Source organism: Staurois parvus, unplaced genomic scaffold (genome assembly GCF_062004578.1).
Source record: "Staurois parvus isolate SC_StPar_1 unplaced genomic scaffold, SC_StPar_1.0 ptg000207l, whole genome shotgun sequence".
NCBI classification, from domain to species: Eukaryota; Metazoa; Chordata; class Amphibia; order Anura; family Ranidae; genus Staurois; species Staurois parvus.
The window spans coordinates 7,310,666-7,338,577 of NW_028318003.1; the positions used below are offsets into that span (position 1 = coordinate 7,310,666).

The 27,912-nt window shown below is 41.5% G+C and overlaps 1 protein-coding gene across 14 annotated transcripts in view; it reads left to right on the forward strand.

Annotated features, from left to right (window-relative positions):
* PHLDB1 (pleckstrin homology like domain family B member 1) overlaps positions 1-27,912 on the forward strand; it is a 180,905-nt gene that overhangs the window by 20,231 nt on the left and 132,762 nt on the right. For 4 of the 14 annotated variants that reach the window (XM_089678593.1, XM_089678596.1, XM_089678598.1 and 1 more), the window contains exons 1-2: positions 4,770-4,953; positions 21,809-21,916. In XM_089678593.1, the coding sequence (XP_089534719.1) occupies positions 4,870-4,953; positions 21,809-21,916 (192 nt within the window). In that variant the 5' untranslated portion in view covers positions 4,770-4,869. Of the gene's footprint in view, positions 1-4,767; positions 4,954-21,808; positions 21,917-27,912 lie in introns of those variants that run through there. The other 10 variants (XM_089678597.1, XM_089678606.1, XM_089678603.1 and 7 more) reach the window with 5 other exon arrangements.

Below are 27,912 nucleotides of genomic sequence, written 5' to 3' on the forward strand. Positions count from 1 at the left end.
ATTCATATTATGCAGAAAGTGTGTACCTGTGTACCTGTCCCTGCACTCCTGTCAAACTCAGATGTGAGATTGTATCTGTACAGCCTCTGCATCTCCTTTCACCAACATAGGCTGCTTGCATGCAGCTCCAGGAGGGTCTAGAAGTGTACACTATTTCTGCTGTATGGGCCTTAGCACCAATGCGCATAAGGCCTAAACCAGCATTAGCCACTAGAGGTTCAAATCGAGACCTGGATGTACATGTAGCACTACCCCCTTGGGGGTTGCTGTTGAATTTTGGTCCCCCTATAGTTCTGCACAGCCAGTCAATGAGCATTCTCCACACAAAGTTCATCCACAGACAGAAAATCAGGCCTTAAGCATTGAACTAGGGTTGCCACCTCATCCCTTTACAACCAAACACATATTAATTACACAGTTTCTGAGGCTAAGTAATTGCAGATAAGGTACTCAGTGAGTTTAGTTACCACCTTAACCACTTCCCGACCGCCCTATAGCAGAAATACTGCTGCAGGGTGGCACGGGTGCGCAAAATCACGTATATATACGTGACTTCGCATTTCCAGGTGGGGAGCACGCGCGAGCCGCCATTCGGCTGTCAATCACCGGGTCCCGGCCAGTAATTACCCACCGGCGCCTGGTGATTACCGATCATCTCTGACGGGGAGGAAGACTGTTTTGTTTACAGTCTCTCTCCCTGTCAGCTCGGGCACACTGCTTGGGATGGCTGCGCACAGCACAGTCATCCTGAGCAGTGTGCTTACAGGGAAGCACCCCCTAGTAAACCACTCCCTGCATATAGTTAACCCTTTGATCACCTCTCATGTTAACCCCTTCCTGCCCAGTGCCATTAGTACAGTGTCAGTGCTTTTTTTTTAGCACTGATCACTGTATTGGTGTCACTGGGGATGTCAGTGACACCAAGTTAGTCCTCACCAGTGTCAGAATGTCCGCCGCAGTCCTGCTAAATGTTGCCAATCACCGCCATTACTAGTAGAAAAAAAAAATCCCTGTATCTATACTGCCATTTGTAAACTCTATAACTTTCACGTAAACCAATTAATTTACACGTATTGGGATTATTTTTAGCAAAGACATGTAGCAGAATACATTTTGGCCTAAATTTATGATGAAATTTGATTTTTTTAATTTTTTTTACTGGACATGTTTAATAGCAAAAAGTCCAAAATATAGTTTTTTCTCAAAATTGTTGGTGTTTTTTGTTTTTCATAGCACGAAAAACAAAAACCGCACAGGCAATCAAATACCACTGAAAGAAAGCACAATTTGTGGGAAAAAAAGACATAAATTTCATTTGGGTGCAGTGCTGCATGACCACTCAATTGTCAGTTAAAGTAACGCAGCGCTGTAATGCAAAAAATGGCCTGGTCAGGAAGGAGGGTAAATCCTCGAGAGGGTAAGTGGTTAATCAGCCACAGAACCTGTGGAATTAATATGTGTTTGGTTTTAAATGGATGAGGTTCCAACCCTAGATTGAACTTGGATAGGATAAAGGGGTGTATTGGATGCCCAAGGGAAGCAAAATCTGAGAACAAACTTCCTGAACTATTCACAGATTCTCCTTTGAGACACACAATCTCTGTTGGAGTGCTAGGCAGCAATTCCAGGTGTAGTACCCCAGATAAACTCCTCTTCACCAGCAGTCTGGTAACTTTCCTTTCCTGAGCAGAGGATCTGGCTCCTGTTCCTTTCAATAAGGTGCACAGTCACCAGAAGGAGGCTAATCTGGTTTCCCACCAGAGTGCTCCATCATCTATCTGCCCAGGGAGTGTAGGTGTACTCACTCAGATCCTCTCCTGTACCGCTTGTGGAATGGCTGCTGCTTCCAGGCCTATCAGCTGGGCAGCCCCTTCCTTGTCATACAGGTGGTCCTCTCACAGGGGACCAGTGAGTCCTTAGCGTTCCTCCTCTCTGACTCCAGGCTTGCAGGCAGGCCCCATCCCAGCAGACCTCCTGGCAGCCCTCCTCCCTCTTCCTCACATCTTCCTCACTCCAGTCTTCCATCTGACTCCCTCCACACCTGCTACTGAGCAGCTTCCCCCCCAGATCCCCTTTATTCTTACTTTAGCCCAATCTCAATCCAGCAATGTGCACATGAGCCAAGGCTCTCTCCTCTCTCTCACTCCTCATTGGCTTAGATACAACAGCAGGAACCATTAGCTCCTGCTGCTGTCAGTCAAAACCCATGAGATGGGGGTGGGACCAAGCCGTGCTCTGTGTGTCTTATGGACACATAGGGCTTGCTCTGGAGTGAGTATGCACAGGTGTCCCATAGCTAGTGGCTAGCTGTGGGGGTACTCAGCAGGGGGAGGAGCCAGGAGCACCAGTGGGGACCCAAGAAGAGGAGGATCGGGGCTGCTCTGTTCAAAACTATTGCATAGAGCAGGTAAGTATAACATGTATATATATCACTTTAAGGGTTTCAATGTCTAAGAAAAAGAATTAGGAAAAATATACCTAAATCCACACGCCTGCTTCACACATTTTATTCTGAAGCTATATTATAAGTGGCAGATTTTTGTTGTAGGCTAATCTATTAACTAAGCTGTGAAATCTAAATTCTACTAAGCTTATCAGGTTTCAAAACACCACATGCTACTAAAGGATAAGTCACCTTTCTTAACTAAAATGACATGGGGAAAAAAAGATGGTTGCCTTTGAAGGCAACCACTGCAAACTATTGCTTTCTGTAGCTCTCAATGAGACTTCTGTACCTACCAATAGGTAGTTTGACCTATACTTTTTGAGCAAACTGGTCCTGCTTTCTCAGGTTTGAAGGGTGCTTTCCCAAGGCTGCATGTTTCAGCTCTTTTTATAGATGTTTGATAGGATTCAGATCAGGGTCCATCGAAGACCACTTTAGAATAGTCCAGTGTTTTGATCTTAGCCATTATTTGATGCTTTTAGCTGTGTGTTTTGGGTCATTATCCTTTTGGAGGACCCATATCGTGCGAGTGAGACAGCCCTTTCTGACACCAGGTAGTTCGTTTCGATCTAGAATTCCCTAGTTTTGAGATTTCCTTGTGCCCTGCACAGATTCACTGCCCCCCATGCCAGATGTGGCAAAGCAGCCCAAAACATGACCGAGTGTCCTCCATGTTTCACTGGAGGTATGGTGTTCTTTTCTTTAAGAGCTTTTTTATTTTCATTTGTGAACATAGAGTTGATGTGACTGGCCAAAAAGCTTCAGTTCTCATCTATCCATAGGACATTCTCCTAGAATGCATTTTAGCTTATCAATATGCATTTTAGCAAATTCAACTTTAGCTTTTTTATAGTTTCCTGTGATCCCCCTCGCTAAAATGAGATGGATGGTATGATCAGACCCTGATACCTTGACCTTGAAGTTCAGCTTGTGTCACGTACCTGATGGTAGAACCTGAGATGTAGAGGAGGGCCTACCTTGCTGCTCTGGCTCAGGGGCCCTGGTAAAGTGACAGGGAGCGCCGGAGCACAGAGGTGCACGAGTGCCTGATAGGACTTCCGTGGGAATGATGTGCGTTAGGAATGCAGGAGCTGCTGGAATGGTTTGGCAGCTGGCGCTCAGGCAGATGTGCAGGTGCAGGATACTGACAGGGTAAGCCGGTTAGGAACAGGATCAGCGTAAGCAAGGTCAGGCGGTCCAGGTCAGCAACAAGTGGGCAAGTAAGGCAGAATCAGCAGGCAGAAGAATAATCCAGAGGGCAGCCAGAGGTCGATGCAGGCGGTGTTCTAGCAGGTCAATGACAGATTGGATCAGCAATAGAAAAACAGGTAGCAGGAAACACAGATGCACAGGGGTGAAGACCAAACGGCATTGAAGAAAAGACCCAGTTCAGTTTAAATAGCCCGTCTGGCACCAAAGTGCCGTTGCGCATGCACACCTGCGCGTGACCACACATGCGCACTCACTGACCGACCGTGAGCAGAGCTGACAGGAGCCCTGCGCCCGTGTATATCTATGCGCCTTCCTTGACAGCTTGTCTCTTTTGGAAGTTTTTCTTGGCCCTTTGTCTGCCATTCTGCCTATCCTTATTTTTAAAATAGGGTCAATATTCCTCCTGCTGCCATGTTAGATGTGGTTTGCTGCACTCCCATGGACCTTAATCATCTTCATAATATTTGCAGCCATAGTCACAGGAACATCAACCTGCTTGGAGATGGTCTTACAGCCCTTATATTTGATAAGTTGGTTAATAATTTTCTTTCTGATCTCCTCAGACAACTTTCTCCTTTGCTTTCTCAGGTCCATGTTCAGTGTGATAAACACCATGTTATCTCACAGCAGAGGAACTACTTATCTCCATTTAAATAGGCTGATTACAAGAGGGAAGACGTGCAACTTATGTGCTTTCTTCTAACTCCTCAGAAATGTGGAAATTTCTATTTATATTTCTTAGTTGAAACAATTATGACTTGTAGAAGGTTTAATGAAAATCCCTTATTTTTTCAAGTAATAATTTAGATAATATGTGATAAAATATAATTCATACAGTTGCTTACTTTTTTTTTGCCCTAAATAGTGTGATATACTATACATTTTGTAGTATACTTTTTTAACATTTACTTAGCTTTTAGTGTCATCCAGATTCTTCATAAAAATGATTCAATCTTTCAGCTTTAGTGTATAATTCTTCCTGTTATCCCATAAACCACTTCTTGTTCTGTTCTTTGTCCTCCACCCCCATTCTCCTGGATATACAATGGCTCTCTCCTCCCTCGCTTCCTTTACTCACATCCTGCCAAAATCACACAGCTGGGTCACTGTCCGCTCACAGGCACTGTAACAAAGCAAGGTGGAGTGGTACCTCTGCCACTGAGCCCAGGTATGGTGAATGTCCCCTCCTTCCTTACCCCTAGAGGGGAGACATGGAGAGGTGCTGTGGATCACTGAGTAGACTTTACCGCAGAATTTCTCTTCCCTGCTGTCATCTCGAAGACACAGAAAAACAAGTGAGTACAGAACAAAGAAATTGGAAGATCCTATTTTGGGCTATATGCAAACAAAACTTGTGGCTGTACGTTTGTATATTTGTACAAGAGCTGTTAGACACTGTCTATTATAACGGTTAGATGCAGTTATTATTGTGAAATGTTAAAGATCGTTCAGCACTGTTCATTTTAGAGGAAATATCATGAGAATGCCAAAGCAGGAAAGAACAGAGCCTTCCAAGATCCTAGTTTTTTTTAAACACTGTGCACAGGCTTAAAGTGACACTGAACAATATCTTTATTCTCCAAAAATAATCCGTACACATGCACTACGTAAAGTGTTACTAAACCCACAACAGTAAAATCAGTCTGTATATGCAGTAAAGGATGCTTATTATACTCACTGTGGAAGGGGTTAATCCTCTGCTCTAAAAACACTGTTTGATCCCATCTTCTCTGATCCTTCCCTTCTTCCAGTGTCCCCCTCTTATCTCCTGATATTATATATCGTCTGGAGTCACTCTGCACATGCTCAGTTTAGCTAAAGAGGTTTTTTTTTTTAGAGAGATAGAGTACATGTGATCAGCACAGGGACAATCAGCACTGTTCAGACAGGTCAGGGGTTCTGCATCCTCTTGGAGCAGAAAGAAAACTCCTACAAACTTTGACCAGTGCTCTGCTGGACACTGTTAGAAGTCACAAGACTGCTCTAACTGCTGATGAGAAAAGGTATTTAGCAGTTTATATTGCTATATTAATTGCATTGCCATGTTCCGTGTACTGTGGGAGACCAGATATAGTGAATGAAGGGTCCTGGGTTTAGTAACACTTTAATGGCCCTGTAACCTGTTTTTATATAAAATTGTTTCATACTGTATTTTTCTACTCCTTGTAATGTCCTGAGTTCCCAAATCTCTCCTTTTCGCCCGCACTTGGAACAAGCATTGCACATTGGTTGCGATCTTGTGCACTGCTGTACACACTACAACCCCGTAGTCCATCTCAGGAGCGACCAAGAAAGGGTGGCTATGTTCCTATAAACAGTAAGATCATGGAGAATGGATGTAACCGCCCTTTAACAGAAAGTCAGATCACAACTGCAAAAAAAAAGAAAAAAAAAGACATTTGGAGAATTGGATGCTGAAAGCAATTAAAATGTGTTAAGAATAAAGACTTGAATAGATTTTTTTTTATTTTAGAGTTTAGTGTCACTTTAAAAATGTGTTGACATACCACAATCTGCTAATGCTAGTTAAAGTGGTTGTAAAGTATAGTTTTTTATTTTTAAATAGCACATTATTCTTACTTGCTCTGTGCAAAAGAACTTCACAGAGTGTCCCCAAACCCCCTCTTCTCAGGTCCCCCACTGGCGCTACAGGCTCCTACTCTTCTTGGTGTGCTAACATAGGAAGCCGCTTCCTATAGTGGCTCACCTGCGGGTTTGATCCTGAGCTGCGCTGCCTGCGTCAGAAGACAAAGACAGAGCTGCTCAGCCCCACCTCCCTGCTCCTGTGTCACAGGATTTGACTGACAGCACCAGAAGCAAATGGCTCCCAATGCCTCATACAGCCTATGAGTGTGAAGAATCGCTAGAGATGGGCACAGCACTGGATCAAGTGAGGGCTTAGGTAAGTATACAGGAGTAAGAGGGCGATACTAATACCTAAATAGGGAGCACATTAGGGTAAAAATGTTAGGCTTTAAAAGAAAAGTATGGGATTTAGAAAAAAAAAACCAGTTACAGTATTGAGCAATCAAATGCCATGATCACTCAGTTCTCCCCCTCCGCTCTGAGCAGAGAGCCAAGATTGTCAGTCACCGGCTCTCTGCTCTGCTGTTCCAGCGCTCATTTTAGCACCAGGATCTGGAGGGGGCAGGAGGGGCTGGATCAGGCTGTCAGCGGATCGCTGAAAGGCTGAGTCAGCTGCCAGTCCAGGCTTCTGGATGGATCCCAACCATATGGTTGGGGTCTTTTCAGAGCCTGGACCAGCTCTGTGACGTCAGCCTGCAGCAAACTGCACTCCTGTGATCCATAGGAGAAAAAATGTTTTGGCTATACTTCTCTTTTAAAAACAATGTGTGATAAAAGTTGAAGCAAGTCAGATAAAGCCTGTCTCATTTCCTGGCTGGAAGACATCCAGTATCATCTGTCACTTTCCTCCCAAGCCTGGTTGTCCCTGGCCCTCCCCTTTCATTCATTGTATTTCAGTTCTTTCAGTCATGGAAACTCAGGATCATATGTAGACTTTACCATAGCTTCCTGTTTTCAGGATGTAGAGCACCCTGCTAACCCGTCCCACATGCTATGATCTGACTGCATTGATCTATGCATTGATATGCTATGATCTGCATAGAGAAGCAAAGAGACCTGGTAATGATGCCCCTGGGTTTAGAATAAGGTATGAAATTGAGACAAAATATTTTTATTTTAACATTTATATAGCATGCTAATGAAGGGGAAAAGAAGAACCAGGAAAGGCAAATATAAGCAGATTATATTTCAAGTTTAACCTCTAATTCTCTATTTGTCCTGGTGACCACAGTCATCAGGTTTGAAAATTAGGAACAATTGAACATTTTGAGTTGTCACCAGAAGAGAGGATATATCTTCCAGTGAGGACAATTGTTACAGTGACAACTTTCTATAAGGGTACTTCCCTGACTTTAGAGAGACTTCCTCTCACTTCTTTTTGTGTCTGCAGTACAGGAAATGAAGGGAAATCTAGACAATAGTAAGTAAATGGCAACCAAAAAAAAAACAAAACCTATGATGGAATTTAACCATTCCTGTCTCTATTCAAAGCAAAAAAAAAAAGTTTTACCTTCACGTAAATTTCAAAAGATCCCACTTAATGAAATCTTTATTGCTGAAAGATATATCCATAGATCTTTAGGAGCTGCATTGTATGTTTTGTGATAGCGTTGATACTAAAGAAAAAGACAGATGCTGCTGTGAATTGAGTTGGTATTCCACATAGAATATCATGACCTATGAGATCATGCCAACGACTTTCCCATCTTTACGGGAGGGATGTGAGCAATGAGTGGAAAAAACATTTGTATTAATGGAAAACTTTTCTCAGAGAAACCGCAAGACTTCTAACTTCTCAATCTGCTAATGCTAGTTGTCTGCCTGTCAGTGCAGACCCTCTCTCTCCAATACTTTAAATTACTACCTAAGAACATGTATGAGGATAAGAAGTGCTTACACTCACCTAACTGCTGATATGTAAACGTGTTCCACGCTAGTGAGTCAGAAAGTACTAAACAGAATTCAGAGGTAATATAGGAACCCAGAAAATGGCATCTTCAGGAGTTCACGAACTTCATATATATTATCTCAAGAAGGTTTAAAGTAATAATAAAGCCAAAAGCAAACATTTATTTTACTGCAGCTTACCAATTCTTAGATGTAATGGCTGCATTCATGTTCTTTTTTTTTTAGGTGATCCAGCCAGTAAGTCTGTGGTTTTTCAAATAAACATGCTCTGCAGCAGAATGTTACAGAGATGAGACAAACCATTTGACACTAGTAAAGGTGCCTAAAATGATCAGCATTAATTTATGTAATTATTATTATTATACAGTATTTGTATAGCGCCAAAGGGTTTGCTCAGCGCTGTACAATAGCAAGGGGGACAGAACATGAGACAAGACAGAAACAATACAATACACGAGGGGTTCGAGGGCCCTGCTCTTTCGAGCTTACAATCTAGGAGGGAGGGGAAAGTGGTACAGGAGGAAATGGCTGTGGGGGATGGAGTGGTGGGAGGAGTGGAGGAGGTCAGTTGTTAGGTGAGGTTAGGGTAGGCTTCCCTAAAGAGGAGGGTTTTCAGGGTGCGCCTGAAGGTGAGGAGGGTAGGTGACAGTCGGATGGATTGGGGTAGGAAGTTCTGGAGAAATCCTGCAATCGGGCATGGGAGGAGGAGACCAGGGAGCTAGAGAGTAGGAGGTCCTGTGAGGAGCGAAGGGCACGGGTAGGGTGGTATTTGGGTATCGGGTCGGTTAGGTAGTTTGGGGCGGCGTTGTGAATGGCTTTGTAGGTCAGAGTTAGCAGTTTGAATTTGATGAGCTGGGCAATCGGGAGCCAGTAAAGGGATTGGCAGAGGGGGGTGGCGGATGAGAAAACTAAAGTGGTCGGCACATATAATGATTGGTAAGCTGCAATGTATTACATTTTTGGTTTTGGGTTTAATATTGCTTTAAACATCTTTCAGTTAATGCATTGTACCATTTTAGGTTAGCCTATCATCAGGAGAAAGAAAGATAAACTACTTAGTAAGTCCCACTAAACCAGGGTTTCTCAACCAGGGTTCCTACAAAGGTTGTTGAGTTCCATGAGCAATGAGCAATTTCTGTCTCTTAGATAAGTTTCCTCTGATGTTATTGATCTTTTTAGCTATCTATAAAGGGGATAATTCTTCCCAATGCCCATAAGTGTAAGGATCATTCTTCCCACTGAGCATCACACTAATGTATCATGAGTTGTAGATATAGTAATTTTAGCAAGGGTTCCCTGAGACTGGAAAGTTACTTCAAGGGTTCCCCCTCCAAGGTTGGGAAAGCCTGCTCTAGACATAACCAATAGTTCTGATAAAGTCAGAAGAGCTCTAATGATCATACAGTAGTATGGGAGTGTTCATGTCTATATGGCCAGAATAAATCAAACCAAGTTTTTGATTTATAAATAGAGGTGGGCAGACTTCATAGTAACAGGAGACAGATGGTGGCCACAAGGCCAGGTGGGATCACCCTTGTTGTAAGTTTCCCATAATCGGCACTTCAGAGATATGCAACATAAGAACATCCTTTTAAATGTCCTCTTGTTAGAGTTGTGACTGACTAATGTCTCTTAAATAGAAACATACTTGGGATATCTAGCGTTCCTACTTGTTTCTTTAACGACACAGCATCCCATTTTGCCTCTGCTCCAAGATACTTATTCTCACTGAGAGGCTTCATTTGTGGCAGCCATCACACCTTTTGATATCACTAGGCATGAGCCAAACTGCCCTGGGTCTGTTTTGGGTAGGGTCCTGTGAACTTCAGGGAAGTTCAGATGCTGAACTGGAACCCAACGGGAGCCAAATCTGGGCTAATAGGTAAGGGGATGGAAAACAAATATATAGAATAGGGGGGCGGGCATTGCCATGGGGAATATCTACCAATGCAAAAAAAAAAAAAAATTAAAAATCCATTCAGCCACAAGCAGTGATTTTTTTAAATATTTGAATGAAACATTAAAATTGCCCAATTCCTTGAAATACTGTCCTAATCATGCCTGTGAAGGAGCTCATCTCTGTGATGTACAAAAAGTGCTGCAGCAGCACTGATATTTACAGAAGAAAAAAGTGTTTAAAATTGCTTACAAATGACATTCCTAGCTTTTTTTTCTTAAAAAAAAAAACACACAGACTCCTCCAATGGCTTGCTATGTATTTGGGGGACTTGAGGAACGGTCAGTGTGCTGTTTTTTTTTTTTTTTCTGTAAATGTCACCTTTGCCATAGCACGTCTTACAGCAAGAATGAAAAAAATTACTAAAAACTGGAACACTCAGAATCTGGTGCAGCTGTGCATGGTAGCCAATCAGCTTCTAACTTAAAGTGGTTCTAAAGGCTGAAGGTTTTTTACCGCATGAAGGTAAAAAAGCTTTCTGTGTGTAGCAGCCCCCCTAATACTTACCTGAGCCCCCTCTCGATCCAGCGATGTCCACGAGAACTTCGGCTCTCTGGGGACTCTCACTCCTGATTGGTTGAGGCAGTAGGGGGAGCCATTGGTTCCTGCTGCTGTAAATCACAGCCAGTGCGCCAATCAGGAGAGAGAAGGAGCGGGGACGAGACATGGCTCTGAATGTGAATGGACACACAGAGCTGAGGCTCAGGAGCGTGCCTTCTTGGGTGCCACCAGAGTAAGCTGCTTGCTCTGGGGACATGCAGCAGGAGGTAGGGGCCAGAAGCACCAGTGGGGGACCTGAAAAGAGGAGGATTGGGGGCTGCTCTGCACAAAACCACTGCACAGAGCAGGTAAGTATAACATGTTTGTTATTTAAAGAAAAAGCAAGACTTTAAATTAAGCTTTGGTAATAAAATCTGGAAGCTGATTGGTTTCTGTGCAGAGCGGCACCAGATTTTGCTTTCTCCAGTTTTAGTAAATAACCCCTTTTCATCCGATATTCTCATCGTGTGTACAAGGCTTTAGACAAGTTAGATACCTGTTCACTATTTACCCCTCGATAAGTCAGTACTGGCTTCCTCCTCCCCCACACCCTCGCCCTATTTTTGTTGAAACCTCTTGTAAGTCTAGCCAACATATGCATACAAATTAATAGTACAGTCAGCAATGACAGCGTGCCCTGAGCATGATTCATGTTGTGTCTACACAGTCAACCACTCACTAAATTCTATGTGTGGTTGTTCCAACATTATCAGTCGCAGTTGTGTTGCAACATCTGTATACTTCTTCATTTAAACCCAATGTAATACAATTGTGAGTTCAGTGCCAGCTATATTCATTCTTTACTAAATGTGGAAAAGAAACAATTGTTCTTGCTTGCTTCCAGCCCCAGCCTGCGAATGTTAAAAACGTTTGAACCTTTCAGTTTCTGTAATCATTGGGGAAATATTTCCTCAGTTCTTGTGTGGTCACGGAGTCTGGACATGATCTAAATCTACTCAATGATGGCAGAGACTACTGTAAAACATCCTTCCAAAGTAGAGTAGGGAAGGGTGGGAACCTGTGTGAGGTTGTATTGTTGCCTGTGTTCCGGCTATGAAAATCTCCCCAATTCCTGTTTTGGTCACTAGGACAGGAAGTGAAGTAAAATCTCACCAACAGGGACAAAGACAACGCTAAACCTGACAGAGCTTATAAACCTTCCCCACTCTAAACAAAACCAAATAATATATTTTGGCCACAGTTGGCCTTTAAACTTCTTTTCTTTCCCCTTTTTTCAGCCAATTGTTTAAAATATCTTTATATTCTACATTTTCCTTTTTATTTCCATGAAATGCGTAATTTGAAATCAAGGTTGTATGCCAACATAATTTATTTTTTTACGACTTTCATAAGAATCCTTATAATATGCCAGTGCTAGTTTAGTACTGAGTGCCTTTTAATTGAAGAACTAAAGCAAAACTGAACCTCAGATGGTTTAAATTACTGGGAGGTTCAAAGCAAATATGTTTTTGTGTTTAAAAGGCTGAGTTAAAAAAAAAAGTCCCCTCTGATTTAGAGGAAGGTGATGCACAATGAGGAGTATACATAGTAATACTGAGGATGTCATATAGAGCAAAGGAAATGTGACGGGAAATCTGCCCATGATTCCTGCTTTGTACACATTCCTATGTCAACTAATATAAGATCCCTTCCCAATACATCTATTAAATGATTCTCAGATTACTCAGCAGCAGCTACAGTATTTTATTAAGGCACAATTTGAATGTTGTTGTTACATCTATTTGCACTTTTTTTGCCTTTAGACTTTAATAGGTAATATAATCACACCATTCATATTGTTTATATAAAAATTATTCCAAATCTTAATTACACATACACAAGGGTGTTGCTAGGATTGTGAAAGACCTAGAGAACCTGTGGGCACCCAGTGAAAAAAAGAATAAAGCTGCACTGTGCCAATGGTGGATGTGGTCAAACTACGCTATGAGTGGGTGGGGCTTAAAGGGGTATGGTAAGAAAAAAAGAGTTCAGGACCCACACAAGTACAAGGGTTAGAAGAATTTACAATGCATCCAGAAAATATTCACAGCGCTTAACTTTTGCCACATTTTGTTATGTTACAGCCTTATTCCAAAATGGATTAAATTCATTTTTTCCTCCACATTCCACAAACAATACCCCATAATGACAACGTGAAAGAAGTACGTTTTGAAATCATTGCAATTTATTAAAAACAGAAAACGAAAAAAAAACACATGTACATAAGTATTTACAGCCTTTGCCGTGACACTCAAAATTGAGCTCTGGTGCATCCTGTTCCCACTGATCATCCTTGAGATGTTTCTACAACTTGATTGGAGTCCACCTGTGGGAAAAATGGTTGATTGGGCATGATTAGAAAAGGCATAATCCTGTCTACTGTATATAAGGTCCTGCAGTTAACAGTGCATGTCAGAGCACAAACCAAGCCATGAAGACCTCCAAGACAGGATTGTATCAAGACACAGATCTGGGGAAGGGTACAGAAATATTTCTGCAGCTTTGAAGGTCCCAATGAGCACAGTGGCCTCTATCATCCGTAAATGGGAGAAGTTTGGAACCACCAGGAATCTTCCTACAGCAGGCCGCCCAGCCAAAATGAGAGATCGAGGGAGAAGGGCCTTAGCCTGGGAGGTAACCAAGCACCCAATGGTCACTCTGAAAGAGCTCCAGCATTTCTCTGTGGAGAGAGGAGAACCTTCCAGAAGAACAACCATCTCTTCAGCAGTCCACCAATCAGGCCTGTATGGTAGAGTGGCCAGATGGAAGCCACTCTTCAGTAAAAGGCAAATGGCAGCCCACCTGGAGTTTGCCAAAAGGCACCTGAGGGACACTCAGACCATGAGAAACAAAACTCTCTGGTCTGATGAAACAATGATTGAACTCTTTGGCCTGAATGTCAAGTGTCATGTCTGGTGGAAACCAGGCACCGCTCACCACCTAGCCAATACCATCCCTACAGTGAAGCATGGTGGTGGCAGCATCATGCTGTGGGGATGTTTTTCAGTGGCAGGAACTGGGAGACTAGTCAGGATTGAAGGAAAGATGAATGCAGCAATGTACAGAGACGTCCTTGATGAAAACCTGTTCCAGAGAGCTCTGGACCTTAGACTGGGGCGACGGTTCATCTTTCAACAGGACAGCAACCCTAACCACACAGTCCACATAACAAAGGAGTGGCTCTGTGAATGTCCTGGAGTGGCCCAGCCAGAGCCCAGACTTGAACCCGATTGAACATCTCTGGAGAGATCTGAAAATGGCTGTGCACCGACGCTCCTTATCCAACCTGATGGAGCTTGGGAGGTACTGCAAAGAAGAATGGGAGAAATTGCCCAAAAATAGGTGTGCCAAGCTTGTAGCATCATACTCAAAATGACTTGAGGCTTTAATTGGTGCTAAAGGGGCTTCAACAAAGTATTAAGCAAAGGTTGTGAATACTTATGTCCATGTGGATTTTTTTTCATTTTTTATTTCTAATAAATTGCAAAGATTTCAAAACAAACTTCTTTCACGTTGTTATTATGGGGTATTGTTTGTAGGATGTTGAGGAAATAAATTAATTTAATCCATTTTGGAATAAGGCTGTAACATAACAAAATGTGGCAAACGTTAAGTGCTGTGAATACTTTCTGGATGCACTGTAAAACAGAGAATGCAGGGCTCAGGAGTGCATATGACCCCAGAGTTCAGGGGTCAGGAGTGGATATATCAGACATTACAGGGGTCAGGAGTGGATATATCAGACATTACAGGGGTCAGGAGTGAATAACACACAATGTGCTGGGGTAAGGAGTGTGTAATGCACAGAGTGAAGAGCTCAGGAGCACATAACGCAAAGGGTACAGGGGTGAGGAGTACGTAAGACAGAGAATGCAGGGCTCACGTTTTCATACCACACAGAGAACAGGGGAGCATAACTTAGACAGTGCAAGGAATGCAGGGGTCAGGCATGGGTATAGTAGAGTGCAAAGATCAGGAGTGCATAATGGTAACTCTTAGATTGTAAGCTCAAAGGAGCAGGACCCTCCTAACCCTCTTATATTGAACTGTATTGTTGCTGTATTGTCTCCCGTTATATTGTAAAGCACTGAGCAAACTGTTGGCTCTATATAAATCCTGTGTAATAATAATAATAATGGAGACAGTGCAGGGTTTAGCAGTGCATAATAGAGAGAGTGCAGGGGTCAGGAGTGCATTTTGCATAGAGTGCAGGGTTCATGAGTGGGTATCGCAGAGAAGACAGGGGTCAGGAGTGTATAATGCACAGGTCAGTGTAAAACCACACATTACCCCAGTGCAAATCCCCCCAAGCCCATATCCATATAGGAAGCGAGGGAAAATCTGCAACAGGTACACAGATAACAGTAAACAGCTCACAAGGGTTCTAGCCATTCCCTATGCTATTGAAAAAAAATATTTATTTCTCTCCATGTTGTTAGATAGTTGTCCTCACTTCCTCTCCCATTGGGGACATCTGCCCTCACTATTGTCCAGATGACCATTGTCATCAGAACAAAAAGTGATGGAAATCAAAAATATTATAGTTGCCACCCATACAGTAATTAGTATATTTATTTGGTATGCCTGTTCTAGTAACAACTGTGTGATTTTCCCTAATTTTAGGGAAATTTGTACTCACCTGTCATTTTTCTGGGCAAAAAGTGCAGGAAATTCCACAAATGGGGTCAAATTTCTAACCCATCTACAGGTTAATTTCAAATAAACTATATATGATAAATACATAATTGTGAGAACTTGACCTTAAAATGCACTAAGGCAGCCTTTCTCAACATTTTCAACGCAGAGGATCCCTTGAAATAACTTTCCAGTCTCAGTGAACCCCTGCTAAAACTCACTATATTTACAACTCATATATACACGCATTGGCCTCTTTACTAGATACACCTGTTCAATTGCTTGGTAACACAAATTGCTAATAAGCCAATCACATTTCAGCAACTCAATGCATTTAGGCATCTAGATGGGGTGAAGACGACTTTCCGAAGTTCAAACGGAGCATCAGAATGGGGAAAAAGGGGGATTTAAGTGACTTGGAACGTGGCATTCTTGTTGGTGCCATAAGGACTGGTCTTAGTATTTCAAAAACTGCTGATCTGGGGATTTCACACACAACCATCTCTAGGGTTTACAGAGAATGGTCCAAAAAAGAGAAAATATCCAGCGAGCAGCAGCTGTGTGGACGAAAATGCACTGTTGATGTCAGAGGTTAGGGGAGAATGGGCAGACTGGTTCGAGATGATAAAACGGCAAGAGTAACTCAAATTTTCACTCGATACAACCAAAAAATGCAGAATACCATTCTCTGAATGCACAACACATTGAACCTTGAAGCAGATGAGCCAGAGCAGCAGAAGACACTGGGTGCCACTCCTGTCAGCTAAGAACAGGAAACAGAAGCTACAATCCGCACAGGCTCACCAAAACAATAGAAGAATGGAAAAACATTGCCTGATCTGATGAGTCTCAGATGGTAGCGTCAGATTTTGGCATAAACAACATGGAAGCATGGATCCATCCTGCCTTGTATTAACAGTTCAGGCTGGTGGTGTAATGGTGTGGGGGATATTTTATTGGCACACTTTGGGCCCCTTAGTATCAATTGAGCATCATTTAAATGCTAATGCCTGCCCGAGTATTGTTGCTGACCATGTCCATCCCTTTATGACTACAGTGTACCTATCTTCTGATGGCTACTTCCAGCAGGAAAATGCACCAAGTCAGAAAGCTCAAATCATCTCAAACTGGTTTCTTGAACATGTCAATGAGTTCACAGTACTCCAATGGCCTCCACAGCCACCAGATCTCAATCCAATAGAGCACCTTTGGGACGTGGTAGAATGATAGAGTCGCATCAGTGATGTGCAGCCGACAAATCTGCAGCAACTGCATGATGATATCATGTCAATATGGACCAAAATCTCTGAGGAATATTTCCAACACCTTGTTGGATCTTTGCCACAAAGAATTGAGGCAGTTCTGAAGGCAAAAGGGGGTCCAACCCGGTACTAGCAAAGTGTACCTAATAAAGTGGTCACTTTATTAGGTACACTTTGCTAGTACTGTGTATATATTAGTGTGATGTTAGTGGGAAGAACGCTCCTTACACTTATGGTCATTGGAAAGAATTACCCCCTTACAGATAGCTAAAATGATCAATGATGTTAGTGGGAACTTATCTAAGAGGCAGAAATTGCTCATTGCTCAATGAATCCCCTAACACTCCCTGGAGAAACCCTGTTCTAAAAGCTCATTCACATTAAGAGGCATGCTTATGTCTGTTGTGTAGGGCAGTGCTTTTTGTTACTACAACACAAGGCACTGTTTACTTTTCTATTTCTAACTTTATTCAAGTGTCACAAAGTGACACTTTCATTCAGATCTTAGTGTTAGGGTGTGCTGTGGTGAGTTGTGTTGGAAAACATGCAGCATGTCTGCATTTTTACACAATACATTGCAATCAATCCCAATGTATCTTTGTAGTGTAAACAGGGCAGATAGTAAACAATTGTTTCTTATGTGCCCTTATAGTTAGCCTGCACTGATCTATGCAAATTAACACAAATCAATGCAACTTCACAGAGATAATGCGAACAATCCCTACTACCCTTATCAGTTAGGGTTCAAAGTAAGAAATCAGCATCTCCATATCTAATATCAACTATGTTTATCTAGAAGTCCAGAAAAAAATTACATATTTGTGAATTTTAGATGTACATTTTGCCCATGATTTATTTTTTACATGATTCCTCTTTATTACAATGATATATAAAGTGTAAAAAAAATAGTATCAAATTCTGATTTAATAACAAGGATCTATTTTCCAAAGTTCAACGTTAAACTCAGGTCTTACCTTGAAACAGTGGTTCTCAGACTTTTTAAACAGAGGACCAGTTCAAATCTTAGGGGGGTGGACTGTGGCTAGTATGAAGGGCCCTGTATCAATGGTCAGTTAGAATAAACAATGCATCAGGCTCATTGGTTAGTGAGAATAATAAATGCCCTAGAGTAGGGGAGCATAGTTACATATAGTTACATAGTTAGTCTGGCTGAAAAAAGACAAAAGTCCATCCAGTTAAACCAACAAAAAAAAAAGTTATAATCATATACCCACAGCTGATCCAGAGGAAGACAAGTGGGAGTAAAAAATGACCTAGTGCCTTGAGTTAGTGGGGAAGACAAACTATGGCTCATCATTGTTGTCAGTGGAAGCAATAGTGGCCAATGTTAGTATCAGTGGGAGAAATAATGCCTCATTGTTGACATCAGTGGGAGGAATAGTGCCTATCATTGGTGTCAATGGGTAGAATAGTTCCCCATTGTTGGTTTCAGTGGGTATAAAAATGCCCCATCTTTGGAGTCAGTGGGTAGAATAATACTCCATCATTGGTGTTCCTGGACGAAATAGTGCCACAAAAGCATATTAAAGGCAAGCAACGTGCCCTATTTTGAGGGCCACTGCCCTAAAGGCTCAAAACTTACATGCACATTTTCCATGTGCTTTATACAATTTAGTTTGTTTATATCTAATCATTATATCATCAGTGAAAAGTCTTGATCCAATCCAGTTTAATGCTTTCATAAACTTGAAATAAGGGACATTTTATTTTCCTTTACCCATGTGGTATTCTCTGTACAATTTTATATATTTATTGAGGATTGTCACATTCCACTTTTTCTTCTACTTGATTAACATTCCGTGCAACTTATAAAAAGGCATTTTTTTTTTCATGTCATCCTGATAATCAGTAGCACGTGGTTTTAATATATTGCAACGGTAGAAATTGAGTAGATGAGAATTGTAGAGAATTGTCTGTACAACATCTGCTGCTTGACAAAACAGCCATGTGCTGCATCTTCATTTTGAAAAAAAACTAGTAAAGTCACTTTATTCCTTGCAGTTGTTTCACATCTGGGGTCAGTAAGGGAAGTATTGACACCATCTCCACGTATCCAAATCAAAGTACCGCTACTGAGTGGGATGCCAGCCTCCCTCTTCCTTTGGTTTCAATGCAAGATCAAAGTTTTCCAGGATTGTTAGCACATTGAAGAAAATGCACACAGAACTGCAAAGTAACAATAACTTTATCAAAATATAATTGAATCCACTCTCAGCTTCTCTTCAACAACTCCAGGAAGACTTCACCCTGAAAGAAACGAGATGAAAACCAGCAGACCAGACAAAATTCCTTATTTTCTTATATAATATAAATTAAGTTAAAGTTGTTAAAGAAAAAATGAGGTGAAGCCAAGGGTGACAATCCTCATGGCCCAATTCTGTATTTTGTGGTCCTGACTGAGGAAGCAGATAAGATGCACACAGGTGAGGAAGTGGAGCACAATCAGTGGTAACCATTTAAATTACACAATAAATAGGATGAAGCATGTTCTATATCAAATGGCGCTTTATGCATTGACATATCTCCTTAGGCCCAGTCTGTCCAGATGGTATGGTCACCTGCTGACTTGGCACCATCTGCAGGCTGCTTACTCTTCAATAAGACACACAAGCTGAATCCAACTCAATTGTACTTTAGCTACTGAAGTACAGAAGATGTTTTTCCAGTCTGTCTGAGGGAACATGGAAGAAGTGGAGACCAAGCTAGCTAGCCCTAAACAGGATGGGGGGATAGAGAAAGATGCCAAAATCACATTAGTAAATAAGTTGCAGTGGCCCAAAACCACCACTAGATGTCATCAATAACCTCATGCAGTTCAATACAAGGCATACAAGTGGAGCAAAACAAAGCATAATTCATAAACAGACAAAATCAGAGTAGAGTTGGTACCCAGGATAAAAAGTCATACAGGTCGTACAGGGTTCAGGACATGATCCCAAGAATCAGACCAAGGTAACATTAAAGGACATAATACACATGAAATAATATAAATCTAGAAAAACTGTTGATATACAAGTTCAGATGCCAGGTCTGAATATACAGGGTCGGAGAGGAAACAGTCAGAATGGCTACATCTAAATATGGTAACAGCAAAGCGGGTGATGTAAATAGAATGGCTGAGTTGCAGACATGATTACTCAGGATGTCATACAATGTACCATCAATCTCTTCAGGAAGTAGGCTTCCTTATACACCCTCGGAGGTTGAGGCAAAGTGCAGGAAAGACAAAAAACTGAGCAGATACATTGTGGACAACACTCAGCATACAAGGACAAACAAGCTGATCAGACCAGACAGAAAATGAAAAGAAAGGAGATCCAGCCAGATTCTCAAACAAGCGATCTGATTTAATACCAAAGCACAAACTGCAATATGTAACAGAGAAACCAGCACTTTGCTTAGTCAGACCACTGTAAAAAGGCTGCTCTTTATAATATGTTAATCACAAATTTCTTACCAAATTGGTTTAATATATATATAGAATTTTTGTTGTCATATACAATATTATTAGTGTTATTTTTGTACAGGTGATAAAACGTCAATCTACATGGGAGAAAACAACTCTACATTTCTTATCATTATAACCTTTGTATTTTATGTTTATGTTGTTACATAGTATTGTATATGTTTAAGTTAATGAATGTGAAACTTATTCCAGTAGTTTTGGGTTGGTCAGATTACTTAAAGTATAATTGAAGGCAAAACTTTTTTTTAGTTTTGGACAGTTTTTATTGCTGTTTCCGCTCCCGTTAAGGAGATTCTCCTTCTTGTTTTGTCATGTTTACCATTATCATTGAAAGTGAAAGTAAAAGAAAATCCCAAATTTTTGGTTGTCCCCAGAAATGTAATAATGGGGACATTAGGTGACCTGGGGGTCCCCAATGAACTCCCATAATTTGCAGGGATGGGACAGGAAGTGAAGGGAAATCTCTGCAATGAGGCACAGATGGAGAGAAAAATTTGACAGTGGTTACAACCCTCCCTTGCTCTATTCAAAATGAAAAAACAAGTTTTGCCTATAATTCTACTTTAAGATATCACTAAAGGCAAAACTTTTTTTTTAATATAAGACAGAATGGAGAGGGATAATATACTGTACCTTCTCTATTACCTGATTACCATTACCACCAAGAGTGCAAGTAAAAGAAAATCCCAAATTTTGGATTGTCACCAGCACAGGAACAGATAGGAATTTTTCCAGGGGGGACACTAGTTTTAGTGCCCTTGGTGACAACCAGTGGTTCCCTCACTTTGAAGGGGTTTTCTGTCATTTTCTGTTTTTCTCCCCAATGGCACACAAAGGGAAAAACAAAATTGACAAGAATTAGAACCCTCCCTTACTCTATCCAAAATGTTTTTTTAAAGGTATTTGGTTCTATTTTATGAAACTGTTGATACTATGTATTTGTATGTTTTTGTTTGGCCTGACAAAGAACTGTTCAGTGGCTCAAAACTGTTGGCAATTTAATGATATAATGTAACAAATTTGTTTCCTTAACTGTTTAACTGCACACAGTTAAAACTTTGATCACCCCAGATGTTAACCCCTTCTTGCCCAGTGTCATTAGTACAGTGTCAGTGCTTTTTATTAGCACTGATCACTGTATTGTGTCACTGGGGATGTCAGTGACACAAAGTCAGTTCCCCCCAGTGTCAGAATGCCTGTCGCAGTCCCGCTATAAGTCACTGATCACCGCCATTACTAGTAAAAAAAATTCCAGTATATATACCGTCATTTGTAAATGCTATAACTTTCACGTAAACCAAATAATTTACATATATTGAGATTTTTTTTTAGCAAAGACATTTAGCATGCTTAATGGCAAAAAGTAAAAAATATAGGTTATTTTCAAAATTGTCGTTTTTTTTTGTTTATAGCGCAAAAAATAAAAAACACAGAGGTGATCAAATACCACCGAAAGCAAGCTCTATTTGTGGGGAAAAAAAGGATGTAAATTTCATTTCGGTGCAACATTGCATGACCGCGTAATTGTCAGTTAAAGTAACGTAGTGTCGCAAAAATGGCCTAGTCAGGAAGGGGGGTAAATCCTGTGGAGAACAAGTGGGTAAATAAGTTTGTTCTGCAATTTGCCTTCATCTCATTTATATGGATTGTGAGATTTCTGGACTGAACCCTGTTGTAAGCCCTATGATTCATGCAAGTGTGCTTTCTACCCTAATGTACAGTAAATACAACTACAAGGTTTGTGGCATTTAAATGATATCTCTTTGCATTGTCAGGATAATTTGGAAGCAGATTCCCTTCCCAAGACAGAAGTGGAAGAAGAAATGAAAGCATCGAACATGGAGATGGCAAGCCCCTGCAGGAAAGCTCACGCAGTTTTACAGGTAATACAGACTTTGACAGGCTCAGAGCTCTCCTCATTGAGCTCTGCAGTGTGAGACTTCAGATCTCCGCTCCCTGCTTTTTAGAGCTGAGGGATGCTGTGTAAAATGTGTGTTGTAGAGGGTTGTGGAGATGGCTACAGGTAAACAGGTACAACTTATTTAGGAGGATTAATTTCATCTGCGTGTCACCTGATGCTAGTCACTTCACTGGGTATACGTGAGGGTTTACAACCACTTTAAAGAGCTTCTCATACAGCCAAAGAGCAAAATCACATACACGCTGTCAGATTTACATCCGTTTAGTTTTGTAAATTTTTCATGTTAGAGCATTCCAATCTTTTTAAAAAGCTAGGCATCATGTCAGGTGTGTGTGTACATAGGAGCCAGGTTGTGGTGCCACCCAAACTCTTCCACAGCCCAAACCCCAGGCTCAACAGAAGAATTTTATCTCAATATGAAGGTGCAGAGCTAAAACAAAGTATGCAGTATGAAAATATATCTCATAGATAATATGTAGCAATAGGAGGGTGCAGCATTATAGAAAACTGTGCAGCATAGATAATTGACAAATCAATATCATATGTTCAGTGTGTAGGCAATGATATTGAGCAATTACAGATCGAACATGAAAGTCAACCAACAGGTATAGGTATAGTGAGTTAGTGATGTCACCAATTGGTGAGTAAGGTGCCTGAAAAGTCCCAGATAAATTGCCCACATGAGGATCCTGTATGATCCCGATAAGCATGCGTGGAGAGTTGGTCCAAGTGGCAGATAATCCAAAGTAAATGAATTGCGCACTCACCAGAAGTGCGTGTAAACACGCATTAGAGATATAACCTATCTCAACAGGTATAGCTTAGGTCATCGCCTCCCAGGTCAGGTTAGGATCCAGTATACTTCCCAGTCACGTCTGCATGGAGTACTCAGGGGTCCTTGATGCGTATCACCATTAGGGGTCACCCTTAATGCAGCCTCTGTGGATGGCCCTCATATAGAGGGACCAATAAAGGAGACCACATAGTGTGATACTGTAGGGAACTTTTATTCCATCAAAAAAAGGTGCAATAAGTTACAAGAATTTTATGATCACCCTCTTGAAGGGAAACTCATCTTTTTTCCTCACCAGGCTTACCTGGAGCCCACAGCCTCCCCAGTCAGCATTCTAGGCAACAAATATCTCCCATCCACCATCTTGTATCATTTTCACCAAGGACTCAACAAGATATATAATTAGTAGTGTATTTCAGTGTGGTCAAATGCGATATAAAGTAAACATGAATCCTTCTTATTCTACCATTAAAATGATCTAAATTACCATTCATACACATGCCTTTAAATGCAAACCTAAAACCTGAGCATTATTTAAAGTATTCTGATGAAATGTTACAAATGTCCATTTATTTATTTAAAAAATACTTAAAATTTGTGCACCCTTATAACCTGTATGGGTTCCTTCACCCTTTTCCTAGTTAGTTCACCCAAAGATGGATGCAGCATGGAACTGCTTTTAATTAACATACTTTAATGAATCTTTTTCGTAATAACGTGTGGCCATTGGCAAACAAAGTTTGATATACTCAAACCTAAAATCTTAAAATATTGTGAAATGATGCAACTCCAGAGACTATAACAAAATTTGCTTTTGACTCCCCACCTCACCCCTGCTTAAATGATTCTAAAGGTTGTAATGTAAAAAACAAAACAAAATAAGAAACCCCAAACATGTTGTACTTCATGCTCTGTGCAGTGGTTTTGCATAGAGCAGCCCTGATCCTCTTCTTTTTGGGTCTCCCGCTGGCAGTCCTGGCACCTCCTCCCTGTCGAATGCCCCTAACAGTGAGCATCTTGCCATGGTGGCACTTAAACACGCTAGCTCCCGAGCTGTGCTCCTGTGAATGGACATTGTCCAGTCCAGACTTTGTCCTGTCCCCCGCTCTCTCTTCATTGGCTCACTGACTGTGATTGACAGCAGCAGGAGCCAATGGCTCCTACTGCTGTGTAAGCCAATGAGGAGAGAGACCCAGGAAAGTCTCTGCTCTCATGCACATCACTGGATCCAGATCAGGTAAGTATATGGGGGGAGCTGCACCCAGAAGGTTTTTTAAACTTAATGTACAGAATGCATTAGGGTAAAAGCCTTCTGCCTTTAGAACCACTTTAATTCCATTAATTTCTCGACTCTTGTGCTGCAGTATGCAAGCAGGACTACAAGCTCTGTAGAGATGAATAGAACAGCCAAACTGGCTCTCCAATTGACTACAAGCTCTACAGACATGAATGTGAGAGCCAAGTTGGGTTCTTTTATTCATCTCTATAGAGCTTGTAGTCGCACCTGTGCACTACAGCATAGGCACTGTGAGAAAATTGGATTTGGATTTAAAACTACCCAGTGCAGGCTCTGTGCTTCTTCTAGAGTCTGATTTTAGGTACAGTGGATGGAAGGGAATGGAGAAACCTCTACACAGTATTCTATTATAAAGATACACTTGTACTTTAATAATATCTTTAACTATGCTATGTTCTTTAGGAGCAGCATATCTGAATCGTTGAAATGGGGTTAATTAACACACAAAGTCCAGGCCTATGTTAGAAACATACCACAAAGCAATCATTTCTGGCTTATACATTGTGATATAGGTGCAAAGTCATATGTAAAGTGAACATGAACACTGATAGAAGCAGTAACCTATTGTTCATAAAGATAACTTATGTTACAGGTGTACCATGGTAATAACCTTTTGGTAATGTTACAGTATCAATGCTTGTTATATCAGATATCATAGTACACTTCAGAGTATATATACACCATATATATATATATATATATATATATATATACAAAGCACTGCTCAAAAAATTTAAGGAACACTTTTTAATCAGAGTATATCATCAAGTCAATTAAACTCCTGGGATATTGATCTGGTCAGTTAAGTAACCGAGGGGGTTGTTAATGGTTAATGGTTGTTGGTGTTAATGAAATTAACAACAGGTGCACTAGATGGGCAACAATGAGACGACCCCCAAAACGAGAATGGAGAGTGGAGGCCACTGACATTTTGTTCCCTACTCATCTTTTCTGACTGTTTTTCACTAGTTTTGCATTTGGCTAGGGTCAGTGTCACTACTGGTAGTACGAGGCGATACCTGGACCCTACAGAGGTTGCCAAGGCAGTCCAACTCCTCCAGGATGGCACATCAATATGTGCCATTGCCAGAAGGTTTGTTGTGTCTCCCATGACAGTCTCAAGAGCATAGAGGAGATTCCAGGAATCAAGCAGTCACTCTAGGAGAGCTGGACAGGGCCGTGGAAGGTCCTTAACCCATCAGCAGGACCGGTATCTGCTCTTTTGTGCAAGGAGGAACAGGATGAGCACTGCAAGAGCCCTACAAAATGATCTCCAGCAGGCCACTGGTGTGAATGTCTCTGACCAAACAATCAGAAATGGACTTTATGAGGGTGGCCTGAGGGCCTGACATCCTCTAGTTGGCCCTGTGCTCACTACCCGGCACCATAGAGCTCAATTGGCATTTGCAATTGAACACCAGAACTGGCACCCTGTGCTTTTCACAGATGAGAGCAGGTTCATCCTGAACATATGTGACAGACGTGAAAGGTTCTGAAGAAGCCGTGGAAAATGTTATGCTGCCTGTAATATTGTTCAGCAGGACCGTTTTGGTGGTGGGTCAGTGGTGGTCTGGGAAGGCATATCCATGGAGGGACACACGGACCTCTATAGGCTAGACAATGGCACCCTGACTGACCTTAGGTATTGACATGAAATCCTTGGACATATTGTTAGACCGTATGCTGGTGCAGTGGGTCCTGGGTTCCTCTTGGTGCATGACAATGCCCGGCCTCATGTGATGGGAGTATGAAGACAGTTCCTGGAGGATGAAGGAATTGATACCATTGAATGGCCCCCATGCTCACCTGACCTAAATCCAATAGAACACCTCTGGGATATCATGTTTTGGTTCATCCAACGCCACCAGGTTGCACCTTCGACTGTCCAGGAGCTCAGTGATGCCCTGGTCCAGATCTGGGAGGAAATACCCAAGGACACCATCCGTTGTCTCATTGTCAGGCATGCATATAAGCACGTGGAGGCCATACTGAGTACCATTTTGAGTTGCTGCAATGAAATTTCACCAAATGGACTAGCTTGTTGCATCATTTTGATTTTCATTACCATCAAACGATGGGGCATTCTTACATTCCTAATACGTTACCCAGTTGATATCAGTATAGATATCCAGCATGATATTTTTCCCTATTGAGATCTGATGTGTTTTCAAAGTGTTCCTTTAATTTTTTTGAGCAGTGTATATATATATATATATAATTTTATTTATTTCAGGTACTTATATAGCACTCTCAATTTACACAGTGCTTTTTATACAGTATATATTGTACATTCACATCAGTCCCTAACCCTCAAGGGGCACACAATCTAAGGTCCCTAACTCATATACAACAGCCAATTTAGACAGGATCCAATTAACCTACCAGCATATCTTTGGAGTGTGGAAGGAAACCGGAGTACCCAGAGGAAACCTACGCAGGCACAGGGAGAACATGTAAACTCCAGGCAGGAGGTGCCGTGGCTGGGATTCGAACCAACGACCCTAGTACTGCCAGGCGGAAGTGCTAACCATTTAGCCACTGTGCTGTCCAACATACTAAGAGGAATGACAGTGAAATACAATAGAGCCTAATGGGACAAGAGGGAATGAACATAGAGCATAATGGGACAGGAGGGAATATATATATATATATACAGTATATATATACACTAATCAGAGGCCAGACACAATAAACATCTGAGAGGTCAGAATAATGCTGTTGTTTCAAATGATCCTCACTGATGAACAAAGCTATATGAGATAATATCAGGTTTTTATTTTTCATTAGGGATACATTTTGCCTTGTTTTACTCCAAACTATGCAATACAAAACCCTTCTCTATTAGCACCCCCACAACATTTTTATTCATGTAAAGAATATTCAGTCTCTCCTTCAAATCACATGCACAGTATGTTCACCCAATATTCTAGACCACTGGTCTCCAAACTGCGGCTCGGGGGCCAGATGTGGCCCTTTGCTTGCTTTTATCTGGCCCTTGGGGCATTATTTCATCTACTGATACCAACAATTGGGTATAATTCCCCACACTTACACCAATGAAAGGGGCACAACTCCTTCCAATGACACCAATTATGGGGCACAATTCCTCCTAATGACACAATCGATAGGGTCCAATGACATCAATGATGGGGCACAATTCCTCCTAATGACACAATCCATACGTTCCAATGACATCAATGATGGAGCACAATTCCAATGACACAAATGATAGGGTCCAATGACACCAACAATGGGGCACAATTCCTCCCAATTATACAATTGATAGGGTCCAATGACATCAATGATGGGGCACAATTCCAGTGACACAAATGATAGGGTCCAGTGACATCAATGATGGGGCACAATTCCTCCCACTGACACCAAGCAATGGAGCATTATTTTTTTTCCACTGACGTCGGGACCTTTTCTACTCCCACTGGCCGCTGTCTGGCCCTCGTAAAGTCTGGCCCTTTGTTTAGAAAGTTTGAAGACCACTGTTCTAGACCTTGCTTAACAATTTATCTGTTTCTGTACAGTTGTGACCAAAATTATTCAACCCCCACTGAAATTGAGTGTTTTGGCCAGTTTGACATTGCTTTTGATCATTCAGTCATCTTGCTTACATTTACATTAAAGAGGCACTTGTAGGTCAGACAAATATAACATAACAGTTATAATGAAATAACCACAAATGTCTTTTCTGTGCTCACAGCATTATCAGTTTTATTCAACCCCCAAGTGACATTCAATCTTAGTACTTAGTACAGCATCCTTTTACAGTTATAACAGCTTTTAAACGTGAAGCATAGCTTGACACAAGTGTCTTGCAGCGATCTACGGGTATCTTCGCCCATTCTTCATGGGCAAA